Below are 13,703 nucleotides of genomic sequence, written 5' to 3'. Positions count from 1 at the left end.
CATCAGTTGTCTCGTTGTTTTTGTTTTTTTTTTACACTCGCATTTTCGGTCTTTTTTGAAAAACAAAACCAGGAAACGATAGAATAAATCTAAAATAAAAAAACAGCTCATTCAGAATACATAATTACCATCATCATCATCTTCTACAACATCATCGTCTTAAACATAGTCGTCATCATTTTATCCTTAACACTTTGAGTGCCAGCCACGGCGTAATTAGTTATTTCATGCCAACCGTTGAGTGCCAGAAACGAGATATGCCGTTTTTTTTTAATCGTTATTTTTTTTATTAGCGATTTGATTTCCATTCATATTTCATCTATCTAGCCTCACGTTACCACTGGAACTCTCTCTGAGCTCGAATTGGGAAAATACCGGCCCCTATCGTCTCCCGGATGGTAATGCAGCCTTTGGATTGGACTGAATGAAAACGCATGGAGAAAAGAAAGTCCGGAATCCACATTTTACTTGTCAGGCATGTAATCCGAGCCGAGTGCAGTCTTTGTGGTCCATCAGAACAGCGGAGAATAATGTTTCGACCACCCAGCGTTGGATCAATAAACGCAATCGATATTTGGAATGGCGATCAGGAATTGGAATAATCTTTTTGGAGAACATCTGATCTGAGGTAAGGAATCTATTTGACCAGTCTTGGGATAATCAGAACTATTTTCACCTATATATCAGCGTGTGCCATATGTGTGTGTGTGTGTGTGTTGATCAGGAAATGGATAATCGATTTCTCAGCCCGCTTCTATAGCGTGCATAAGTACACATATACTATCGATAATCTAGCGTTTATTTGAAAACGATTGATAAATAGGCTGAAAAATGACAACGTGTTTTGTGTATTCCAGTAAAGGGCGATTCATGTGGAATCTTTTTTTTCCCTTCTGAACGTTTAAAAAAACGAGCGTTTTTCACAATGGTATCAAACGGAAATTAACCGATTAAAAAACAATCCGTTTTGACAATGTTGACTGCAAACAAGTCATTGATAAGCGACGGTCGTATTAGACACATAGCCATAATTTAAGATATAGTTTATGCTGTCACAAATGTGAATGCTCGGTCATTGAATAGAGCGTCGGCACTCAACAGGGTATCTAGGGCGCCCCCTGCTGGCAATCAAAGTGTTAAGAGCCTCCTGTGACCTATAGCACAGTCCAGCTGTCGTAAAAACAATCGCATAAAGGAGTGAGAGGGAGGGAGGGGGGGGGGGAGGGAGGAGGAGGGAGAGGAGGGAGGGAGGAGGGAAGAAGGGAGAGGGAGGGAACGAGGGAGGGAGGAGGGAAAGGGAGGGAATGAGGGAGGAGGGAGAGGGAACGAGGGAGGGAGGAGGGGTAGGAGAGGAGGGAGAGGGAGGGAGGGGAGCGAGGGAGGAAGGAGGGGTAGGAGAGGAGGGGGAGGGAGGATGGGGAGGGGAGGGAGGAGGGAGAGGGAGGGAGGAAGGGAGGAGGGGGAGGGAGGGAGGGAGGAGGTGGAGGGAGGAGGTGGAGGGAGGATGGGGAGGGAGGAGGGAGAGGAAGGGAGAGAGGAAGGGAGGAGGGGTAGGAGAGGAGGGCGAGGGAGGGAGGAAGGAGGTGGAGGGAGGAGGTGGAGGGAGGAGGTGGAGGGAGGAGGGAGAGGGAGGGAGGAAGGAGGGGTAGGAGAGGAGGGGGAGGGAGGAGGTGGAGGGAGGGAGGAAGGGAGGAGGGGTAGGAGAGGAGGGGGAGGGAGGGAGGGAGGAGGTGGAGGGAGGAGGTGGAGGGAGGAGGGAGAGGGAGGGAGGAGGTGGAGGGAGGAGGGAGGTGGAGGGAGGAGGGAGAGGGAGGCAGGAGGTGGAGGGAGGAGGGAGGTGGAGGGAGGAGGGAGAGGGAGGAGGTGGAGGGAGGAGGGAGAGGGAGGGAGGAGGTGGAGGGAGGAGGGAGGTGGAGGGAGGAGGGAGAGGGAGGGAGGAGGGAGAGGGAGGGAGGAGGGAGAGGGAGGGAGGAGGTGGAGGGAGGAGGGAGAGGGAGGGAGGGAGGAGGTGGAGGGAGGAGGGAGAGGGAGGGAGGGAGGAGGGGGAGGGAGGAGGGAGAGGGAGGGAGGGAGGAGGGGGAGGGAGGGAGGAGGCTCACCCGCACCCCAGTGGCCTGTAGCTTTATGCCAAGCAAGCAGTGCAAAAATGCTTCCGCATTCGTCACCGCACGCCAGTGCGGTAAAGCGCCCTTCTTTTCAGACAAATGCTACCGTGCGTGCACCGGCGGCGGCGTGCTCGCTCAGGTGCGTGCGTGCGCCGGCGTGCTCGCGCGAGGTGCCCGCGCATGCGCATGAGAGCGGAGCTCAATATATATAAGTCACCGCCCCTTATTCAGTATCTAGCAATAGCTCAATTGGCAAGGACACATGGCTGTGGATCCTATGGCTCGTTTGCTGGCGAGTTCGAATCCCATCGAAAATATTTTTTAACGTGATTTTTTTTTAACGTGTATTCTTTCGCCGGTTAAGGTTAGGCATTGTTTCGGAGTTGGTTAAGGTTAGAACGGTTAAGTTTAGGCGCTGTTAAGGAGCTGGTTAAGGTTAGAGTTTGTCAAAGAGAATGGCAATATAAGGTTAAGGTTAAGGTTAGGCATTGTTTCGGAGTTGGTTAAGGTTAGAACGGTTAAGTTTAGGCGTTGTTAAGGAGCTGGTTAAGGTTAGAGTTTGTCAAAGAGAATGGCAATAGACAGCCTATTTCCGCGCGACCTGGGCGCTGGGCGGCGGAAAATGAAAGGCGCATTACTGCACGCTACTACGGTAAATTTTTGCACTGCTTGCTTGGCATAAAGCTACACGCACCCCAGTGACGAGTGAGTGCAGTAGTAGAGGACAGGACAGTGTGAGTGGACGGAGCGTCGCCTGTAAACACTGATCCGAGGTCAGATCTAGCTACTCGAAGTCCACACCTACACACCTCAACCATTGCAACCAAAACATTTAAAATAAATACTGAACCTGGATCAGTGTGTAGAGAGGACACACGTCCTTCTCCGTGGGGTGCGTTTGATTCGATGTACGGGGCGCCAGCAGGACGAGACGGAGGAGCGATGAATAAACTTCCATCGTCCACAATCGTGTTTTTTTGTAAAATCGAACGCGTTTCCGGCGCAAACATGGCTTCGCCGCCATGCAACGCCCAGGCAAACAAACAAACAACAACAACAACAGCAACAACAGCAACAAACCATGGCAACGTTTTCTCCATATTTCCGTAACCGACTATTTCAGCTACACATTTGGCCACACCCACACTGTCTAGATGGGAGGGGGGGGGGAGGGGGGGGTTGGGGTAGGCTGAGAGGGGGGGTTGGATTGAGTGGAAATCGGGTGCAACGATAAGATACATTTCCAGATGTGATATGAATTCAGATTGCGACGTGAACCCAGAATGTATTCGTACGGCGGGTAGAGACTCCGTATGAATTCAGATCGCGAGGGACACGATAAAAGAAATGTCTATTCTTTTACGCACTAAAATGTATTCGTAAAAACGGCGGCAAATCCGATAATGAATTATGCAAAAACTGTATCCATAATATGATATACGCCACGGCGGTCAGATCATCACACAGATTATTATTATATACCGTCGCTCACTACACAGCCTGGGTGTTGCCGGCTCAGAAAATAACGTCAAATCTGTATTTTCCAAAAATCTGGAAAGGGAGCCTTATTAACCCCGCGGAGCTAATGACGCTAATGATGGAGCGTCGCGAGGAGCGTCGGTCGTGTGATAGTAGTAAAGGGTTAACCGGCTGTCGTGTGGCACTGAAAGGGGGAGGAGCCACCGGTTCAACCAGAGAGGAAGAGAGCCGTCCGTATTGAGATCGTTACACTCCTGATCGGGTGGTGGGGGGGGGGGGGGGGTGTACGGGGGTGGGGGGTGGGGTAGTGTGTGTGTGTGTGTGTGTGTGTGCGTGTGTGTGTGTGTGCGTGTGTGTGTGTGTGCGCGTGTGTGTGTGTGTGTGTGTGGCATCAGTTCTGCATCTGCTCAAAGAACTTGTAGGTGGGGTTCTCGTAGCCGTTCTGCTGCATCTTAGACAGGTGGCGCTCCTCTGGGGTCACAGCAGCGTCCACCTGGAGGAGGGGTCAGAGGTCAACACACGCACACACATAGAGGAGAGGTCAGAGGTCAGTACACACACACACACATAGAGGAGGGGTCAGAGGTCAACACACACACACACACATGGAGGAGAGGTCAGAGGTCAGTACACACACATAGAGGAGAGGTCAGAGGTCAGTACACACACATAGAGGAGAGGTCAGAGGTCAGTACACACACATAGAGGAGAGGTCAGAGGTCAGTACACACACAGAGGAGAGGTCAGAGGTCAGTACACACACATAGAGGAGAGGTCAGAGGTCAGTACACACACAGAGGAGAGGTCAGAGGTCAGTACACACACATAGAGGAGAGGTCAGAGGTCAACACACACACAGAGGAGAGGTCAGAGGTCAGTACACACACATAGAGGAGAGGTCAGAGGTCAACACACACACAGAGGAGAGGTCAGAGGTCAGTACACACACAGAGGAGAGGTCAGAGGTCAACACACACACAGGAGAGAGGTCAGTGCACACACACACACACACACACACACAGCAGAGGTCAGCACACACACACACACACACACACACACTCACTCACTCACTCACTCACACACACTCACTCACAGAGGTCAGTCTCACCTCGATGACTCCGTGATGGATGGACGTGTACTGTTTCTTCCTCAGCATCACCAGGGTGATGACGATGACGGTCGCTATGACGACCCCTCCCACCATCAGGCCGATGATGGCGCCCTTGTTGGAGCCCACGTCCTCCGCAAAGAACACCTGGGGAGGAGGGAAGGAGGCAGGCTAGTGGTCGGCACGCCTGTCAGTCAAAACCACCGCGGCCAACCAGAGCTTCTGAACACTCAACGCCGGAGGCTGCTAAACGAACAATAATCACTAAACGAACAATAATCACTATGCAACAACCATCAAATGCACACAGCACACACACCCACACGCACACACTCACTCAAACAAACAACACACTGCAGCACCCACTCTCCACACTTTAGATCACACAAACACACTTACACTTTATATTTATTGATAAAGGATTTGCACTACAACTCGTACACCTACTGTGAATTGTACCTAAATTGCACCTCGTCCCATTTCTCCATTTCTGCCTTGCACTATATAGTATTGTATATTAGTACACTGCACAGTATTGTATATTGTATGGTAACTACGTCTATTCTGCATCGAACATTGTACATATGTCTAAACTGAACACTGTGACCTCATTTTTTTACTTCTAATTTTACTATGCTATTTTATTTCATACTTATCTTGTCTTGCACAGTCTCTGGAGCGCAACAGTAAGAAGCATTTTGTACAAAAGTATTCTGTACTTCTGTATGACAACTATTAAAGAAACTTGAAACTTAAAGAAACTTGAAACTTGAGTTGATGAAATGAAATCACACCAACAAAAATTTACCAACTTGATGTTTACTTATTACTAGGGATGTCAGATGATTTTTTTTGTACATTTATTTAACCTTTATTTACCCAGGCAAGCAAGTAAGAACACATTCTTATTTTATTTATTGTGAAAAGTATGCATAATGTTGTGTTTTGGGGGGGGGGGGGGGGAACCCAGCATATATCGGTATCGGTTGATATCGGTATAGGAAATTAAGAGTTGGACAATATCGGTATATCGGATATCGGTAAAAAAGCCAATATCGAACATCCCTACTTATTACTGGATCTTGTGAACGGCTCACGGTAGAACAGTAATACGGTGATTTTCCGGTGTTTCACCTGCTCTACCGCTGCATGGAAATCAGGCAGTGTCTTTTTCTAAAGTGGTTACCGGTGGTTACAGGCAGCCATGTTGGAAGAATGAGCAAACATTCCAGTGTGAGGCCTCTATTGACCTGTTCGCTGTATACAAACAAACATACCGTGTTCCAGCCAATCAGCAACACCAGCTCTATGGAGCTCTATGGAGAAACCATGACACCCCCCCTGACTAAAAGTATAATGGAGCTCTATGGAGAAACCATGACACCCCCCCTGACTAAAAGTATAATGGAGCTCTATGGAGAAACCATGACACTCCCCTGACTAAAAGTATAATGGAGCTCTATGGAGAAACCATGACACTCCCCCTGACAAAGTATAATGGAGCTCTATGGAGAAACCATGACACTCCCTTGACTAAAAGTATAATGGAGCTCTATGGAGAAACCATGACACTCCCCTGACTAAAAGTATAATGGAGCTCTATGGAGAAACCATGACACTCCTCTGACTAAAAGTATAATGGAGCTCTATGGAGAAACCATGACACTCCCCTGACTAAAAGTATAATGGAGCTCTATGGAGAAACCATGACACTCCCCTGACTAACAGTATAATGGAGCTCTATGGAGAAACCATGACACTCCCCCGACTAAAAGTATAATGGAGCTCTATGGAGAAACCATGACACTCCCCTGACTAAAAGTATAATGGAGCTCTATGGAGAAACCATGACACTCCCCTGACTAAAAGTATAATGGAGCTCTATGGAAAAACCATGACACTCCCCCGACTAAAAGTATAATGGAGCTCTATGGAGAAACCATGACACTCCCCTGACTAAAAGTATAATGTGGCTCTATGGAGAAACCATGACACTCCCCTGACTAACAGTATAATGGAGCTCTATGGAGAAACCATGACACTCCCCCTGACTAAAAGTATAATGGAGCTCTATGGAGAAACCATGACACTCCCCCTGACTAAAAGTATAATGGAGCTCTATGGAGAAACCATGACACCCCCCTGACTAAAAGTATAATGGAGCTCTATGGAGAAACCATGACACCCCCCTGACTAAAAGTATAATGGAGCTCTATGGAGAAACCATGACACTCCCGTGACTAAAGGTATAATGGAGCTCTATGGAGAAACCATGACACTCCCCCGACTAAAAGTATAATGGAGCTCTATGGAGAAACCATGACACCCCCTGACTAACAGTATAATGGAGCTCTATGGAGAAACCATGACACTCCCCTGACTAAAAGTATAATGGAGCTCTATGGAGAAACCATGACACTCCCCTGACTAAAAGTATAATGGAGCTCTATGGAGAAACCATGACACTCCCCTGACTAACCGTATAATGGAGCTCTATGGAGAAACCATGACACTCCCCCTGACTAAAAGTATAATGGAGCTCTATGGAGAAACCATGACACCCCCCTGACTAAAAGTATAATGGAGCTCTATGGAGAAACCATGACACTCCCCTGACAAAGTATAATGGAGCTCTATGGAGAAACCATGACACTCCCCTGACTACAAGTATAATGGAGCTCTATGGAGAAACCATGACACTCCCCTGACTAAAAGTATAATGGGGCTCTATGGAGAAACCATGACACTCCCCTGACTACAAGTATAATGGGGCTCTATGGAGAAACCATGACACTCCCCCGACTACAAGTATAATGGAGCTCTATGGAGAAACCATGACACTCCCGACTAAAGGTATAATGGAGCTCTATGGAGAAACCATGACACTCCCCTGACTAAAAGTATAATGGAGCTCTATGGAGAAACCATGGCTCAACCCCTGAAGTTGTTTCAAAACTAAAACAGCTGGATGTCATTTAGCCAAATCAGCAGCATGGCTGTGAGTCTTGCACCTTTTACATGTCTAGCTTTGGCATGGATTGATTGTTTAGATCGCTAGCACGGCTAACTAATGCAAATATATTGTAGTCTGTCCCGTTGTTCTGACCAGGATTACGTTCCTTTTGCCCCCTTGACACACCGAGTCTGACGTGGACAGTGAACAGGTCTATAGACCGCTCATCAGTTCCTTTTGCCCCCTTGATGCGCGCGCGCACACCGGGTCTGACGTGGACAGCGAACAGGCCTGTATATGCAGCACAGAGGGTCTGCGAAAAGTAGATGGCCTGAGACGTCACCGTTTAAACACAGAAGATCCGTTATCTTCACGAGCAAACGGATGAAGGAATGCAGTCAGGAGGGTAAGGGCCAGACATAAGAGGCAGATTAGTGGGGATGTTTGAAATGCGATTTGGAATCAAGTGTGAGGATTAAATACTCATTATCGAGGAGGAGGAGGAGGAGGAGGAGGAGGAGGAGGAGGAGGAGGAGAAGGCGGAAGGGTGGGTGGTTTAGGATTGAAGAGGGGGTAGATATATAGATAAATAGAGATAGATGACAGTTACATTAGATGTTATGGAATATGCCGTTACGGTGTTTCTCTAATTGTTTTTTAATATTCCGTTACACTGGAGGGAGTCGATTTGTATCCTCTATGTATCCTGTAATACGCTGGTATTGACAATAATTTATTTAGCCTTTATTTAACCAGGTTTGTCCCAATTGAGATCCAGGATCTCTTTTTACAAGGGAGACCTGGCCAAGAATAGCAGCAACACAAAGTAAAAAAATAAACGCCATAGACATTACAGATAAAAGTAACGTTACAAAATGGTCAGATGAAACATTTGCAAACGTGGTTACAATAGGCTTCACCGTAGCCTTAAATACATTCAGATTGACCTTGAATAAAGCTTAACCGTGAACATCTCAACTGTGAGTGGATGAAGGCAACACACTCTGGACGTCACTCTGGACCGCCCGCGAGGTCCACCCGTAGAGGGATCCATCATTGCTATAGATCGTGGATGAATACGCACAGAAAGGTACACCGTGCGCCAATGTTCATGCTTTATTTGTTTTAAACGAGACGATTTAGAAATGGTCAATGGGGAAATACGTGGCGTTTTCAAGATGGTGGACCGGCCGGAAACAGCAAAGACGTGCCCACTACACCTCCCTATAGACCAGGAAGTAACCACTACACCTCCCTATAGACCAGGAAGTAACCACTACACCAACCTATAGACCAGGAAGTAACCACTACACCTCCCTATAGACCAGGAAGTAACCACTACACCTCCCTATAGACCAGGAAGTAACCACTACACCTCCCTATAGACCAGGAAGTAACCACTACACCTCCCTATAGACCAGGAAGTAACCACTACACCTCCCTATAGACCAGGAAGTAACCACTACACCTCCCTATAGACCAGGAAGTAACCACTACACCTCCCTATAGACCAGGAAGTAACCACTACACCTCCCTATAGACCAGGAAGTAACCACTACACCTCCCTATAGACCAGGAAGTAACGACTACACCTCCATATAGACCAGGAAGTAACCACTACACCTCCCTATAGACCAGGAAGTAACCACTACACCTCCCTATAGACCAGGAAGTAACCACTACACCTCCCTATAGACCAGGAAGTAACCACTACACCTCCCTATAGACCAGGAAGTAACCACTACACCTCCCTATAGACCAGGAAGTAACCACTACACCTCCCTATAGACCAGGAAGTAACCACTACACCTCCCTATAGACCAGGAAGTAACCACTACACCTCCCGCGTGATTACACAAACAAGCCGCATTTCTGGCAGACGCTCTCTGATTGGCCGACGTCAGTTTCTACACTGGTTAGGCTTAGGCACTCTTCGAAGTTGGTTAAGGTTAGAGTTTGTCTTAGAGCGCGACGGCAAGTTCTTTCGACGGTTAAGCTTAGGCACTCTTTCGAAGTTGGTTATGGTTAGAGTTTGTCTTAGAGCATGGCAATAGAACGCCAGGTAGTTTACAGGCTGTTTGACGCGGAAATGGGCAAAGACACAGCTCGTCACGCGATTGGGCAAACGCGTCAGTGGCCAATCAGAGAGCATCAGTCAGTGGCCAATCAGAGAGCGTCCGCCAGAAATGCGGCTACGGAAAGTATAGACGCAACCACTACACCTCCCTATAGACCAGGAAGACCTCCCTATAGACCAGGAAGTAACCACTACACCTCCCTATAGACCAGGAAGTAACCACTACACCTCCCTATAGACCAGGAAGTAACCACTACACCTCCCTATAGACCAGGAAGTAACCACTACACCTACCCTATAGACCAGGAAGTAACCACTACACCTCCTTATAGACCAGGAAGTAACCACTACACCTCCCTATAGACCAGGAAGTGACCACTACACCTCCCTATAGACCAGGAAGTAACCACTACACCTCCCTATAGACCAGGAAGTAACCACTACACCTCCCTATAGACCAGGAAGTGAACACTACACCTCCCTATAGACCAGGAAGTAACCACTACACCTCCCTATAGACCAGGAGGTAACCACTACACCTCCCTATAGACCAGGAAGTAACCACTACACCTCCCTATAGACCAGGAAGTAACCACTACACCTCCCTATAGACCAGGAAGTAACCACTACACCTCCCTATAGACCAGGAAGTAACCACTACACCTCCCTATAGACTAGGAAGTAACCACTACACCTCCCTATAGACCAGGAAGTAACCACTACACCTCCATATAGACCAGGAAGTAACCACTACACCTCCCTATAGACAATAAAGCTTGACCTTGAACATCTCAACTGTGTGGATGCAGGGGTCGACAGTGAGTATATGAAGGCAACATTACACACACACACAATGAGGCGTGCGCGCACACACACACACGCACAAAGTGGAAAGCCATTTCCCCAAACACTTGAAGCATATAATATTTCCCACAAGTACAGCCCCCCCCCCCCACACACACACCATGTCCATGCCCTCAAGGTTCGCTTCCAAGGTTGTCGTCATGGAGACAGGAGATTGTAATGTAATGTGTGTCAAGCTGTTCTGTTCCTCGGTCCTCAACTCACTACAGATATTGGAGGTGTGTATTATGGGATGAGTTAGAATTTTCGAATAGCCGTGCCAGTCTCCACATTCGATTTTTTTAAGTGAAGCAAACCATTCTTATTTAATACATTTTTATATTTAGAGGCAGCCTCATTTGCATCGCCTAATTGATCTTAAAGATGCACATGCTACTGTTTCTTGATGGGCCAATGCAATGCTGTTATGATGGTGAATGGTGTCATTTTGATTTATCGTCGGTCAGCTGAGCCGATCGACGTTCTGAAGGATTATCTGAATATTTATGTGCAACACCCTTTGATTTTAATGATCCATTCTATTAAAAAGAATAACTGAATTGAACTGAAACTGAACACTCTAACTGAATTTAAACTGAAACAGATTATACAAATTTCGAATTTTCGAATATTCGGTCTTAGGTAAATGGTAAATGGCTGCTTTTTTATATACAGATCCAGCGCTGGAAATTCAGATCCCTTCTACCGCCATTCTATGTTTTGCTCAAGGACACATCGACACGCTGCCCGGGAGGAGCGGGGAATTGAACCGGGAACCTCCGGATTGCCAGACGACTGCTCTACCTCCCGAGCCCCCGTCGCCCCAATAAGAACAGTAGACTATTCGAAAATGATTTTGGTCAGTCATGCACATCTCTAATATGCGTGTGCGTGTGTGCGTGTGTGTGTGTGTGTGTGTGTGTACCAGTTTCTGGTGGTGGACCTCGTATTCAGTGCTGTGTCTCTCCTCCTCCGTCTCCATCCTCAGCTCTGGAAGCACAGCCTCCATCTTCATCCCCGTCACTGAGGAAGAGGAGGAGAGGAAACCTTGTTTACACACCCAGACACACAAACAGACACACCCAGACACACACACACACACACACACACACAAACACACACACCCAGACACAAACACACACACCCAGACACAGACACACCCAGACACAAACACCCAGACACAGACACACCCAGACACAAACACACACACACACACACCCAGACACACACACACCCAGACACACACACACACACACAGACACACACACACCCAGACACACACACACCCAGACACACACACACACACACCCAGACACACAAACACACCCAGACACACACACCCAGACACACACACACACACACAGACACACACACACACCCAGACACACACACACACCCAGACACACACCCAGACACACACACAGACACACCCAGACACACACACACACACACCCAGACCAGTGTTGCGTTGTTATTATGGGCTGAGCCGCCACGCAGGATAATGACGCCGCGCGCGCGCGCACACGCACGCGCGGCCCCGCGCGCATGCGCATATGTTCCCTCGCGCACAATAATACACTTTGTTTGTATAGCCTTTCATACAGAAACTGCAGCTCAAAGTGCTTCACAAAAGAATTAAGACAGGCATAAAATTAGCACATAAAGTGCAGACATATAAAATCAGTTTTTCACATTAGGATCTAACATCCCAACAGGCAACCTTGTTTATGGTTTGATTCAGTTTTAATATAAATAATAAAAATAAAGAGAAGATTAATTAATTATCTACTCAGTCCCGAAGTTTGTGATGTAGATATGGAATGTCCCGGGTTGCTGCTGTTTGCAGAGTGTGTTGTTGTCCGGGGGTGAGTGGTGGTGGGTGGGGGGTTGAATCAAAACAGTTGTCAATTCGGAATTGACGGCTGTTTTGATTTGGCCCTTCGTTCGCCGTCGTTCACCTTTGGACGGCGGTGCACTCTGTGGGCAGCGGCAACTTGGGACGTTCCATATTTACATCACAAAGAGTCCCAGACTGGTTGAAGACACCAGCCTATAGCGGCTATTGTTATGATAATGCGAGGTAGATCCGAGCCGAGCGCAGCGCGTTCTCGCGAGCGCGTGCATGTGCGTGCACGCGCTTCTGCTCAAATCTTTAATACTCAGTGAGGTACCACTGAGTGGTACCCCGTGCCATAAACAACGCATGCCTGACCCAGACACACACACACACAGACACACACACACACACCCAGACACACCCAGACACACAGACACACACACCCAGACACACACACACACACCCAGACACACCCAGACACACACACACACACCCAGACACACACACACACCCAGACACACACCCAGACACACACACCCAGACACACACACACACCCAGACACACACACACACCCAGACACACACCCAGACACAAACACACACACACACACCCAGACACACACACCCAGACACACCCACACACACACACACCCAGACACACACACACCCAGACACACACACACCCAGACACACACACAGACACCCCCACACACACACACACACACCCAGACACACACACACCCAGACACACACACACACACCCAGACACACCCACACCCAGACACACACACACCCAGACACACACACACACAGACACCCAGACACACAAACACACACACCCAGACACACAAACACACACACACACACACACCCAGACACACACACAGACACACCACTCACCAGGTCGTGTGGGAAGACTTCTGTCAGGGTTGGGGCGAGCGTCCACAGGCTCCACTAGAAAGAGAGAGAGAGAGAGATTAATTGTACAGTATATAGATCGAGATAGATTATATACAGTATACAGTTGATATAGATACAGTAAATATATATAGAAAGAAATATACAGTAGATAGATAGATATAGATACAGTAAATAGATATACAGTAGATAGATATAGATACAGTAAATAGATATACAGTAAATAGAGAGAGAGAGAGAGAGAGAGAGAGAGAGAGAGAGAGAGAGAGAGAGAGAGAGGATCCCCACTAGGCGCAGCCTACCCTGGTTCAGTGTGTTGGGCTGGTTGAAGCTCTCGGGGTGGATGAAGCCGACCGCGCCCAGGCTCAGGGTGTCTTCCTGGG

General features: G+C 48.0%; 1 protein-coding gene across 1 annotated transcript in view; it reads right to left on the bottom strand.

Moving 5' to 3' along the window:
* Window positions 1–6: 6 nt before the first annotated feature.
* Window positions 7–13,703, bottom strand: part of LOC311248197 (amyloid-beta A4 protein-like) — a gene marked incomplete at its 5' end in the record, with an annotated part of 17,587 nt that continues 3,890 nt past the window's right edge. The window contains 5 exons of the mRNA XM_084339123.1: window positions 7–4,077; window positions 4,693–4,839; window positions 11,491–11,588; window positions 13,303–13,356; window positions 13,623–13,703. The exon at window positions 13,623–13,703 is cut by the window's right edge and continues 138 nt beyond it. Of these exons, the coding sequence (XP_084195249.1) occupies window positions 3,976–4,077; window positions 4,693–4,839; window positions 11,491–11,588; window positions 13,303–13,356; window positions 13,623–13,703 (482 nt within the window). The 3' untranslated portion in view covers window positions 7–3,975. The remainder of the gene's footprint in view (window positions 4,078–4,692; window positions 4,840–11,490; window positions 11,589–13,302; window positions 13,357–13,622) is intronic.

This window comes from Notolepis coatsorum (genome assembly GCF_963971535.1).
Source record: "Notolepis coatsorum genome assembly, contig: SCAFFOLD_3176, whole genome shotgun sequence".
Lineage (NCBI taxonomy): Eukaryota > Metazoa > Chordata > Actinopteri > Aulopiformes > Paralepididae > Notolepis > Notolepis coatsorum.
This window is presented reverse-complemented; position numbering and strand designations above follow the sequence as displayed.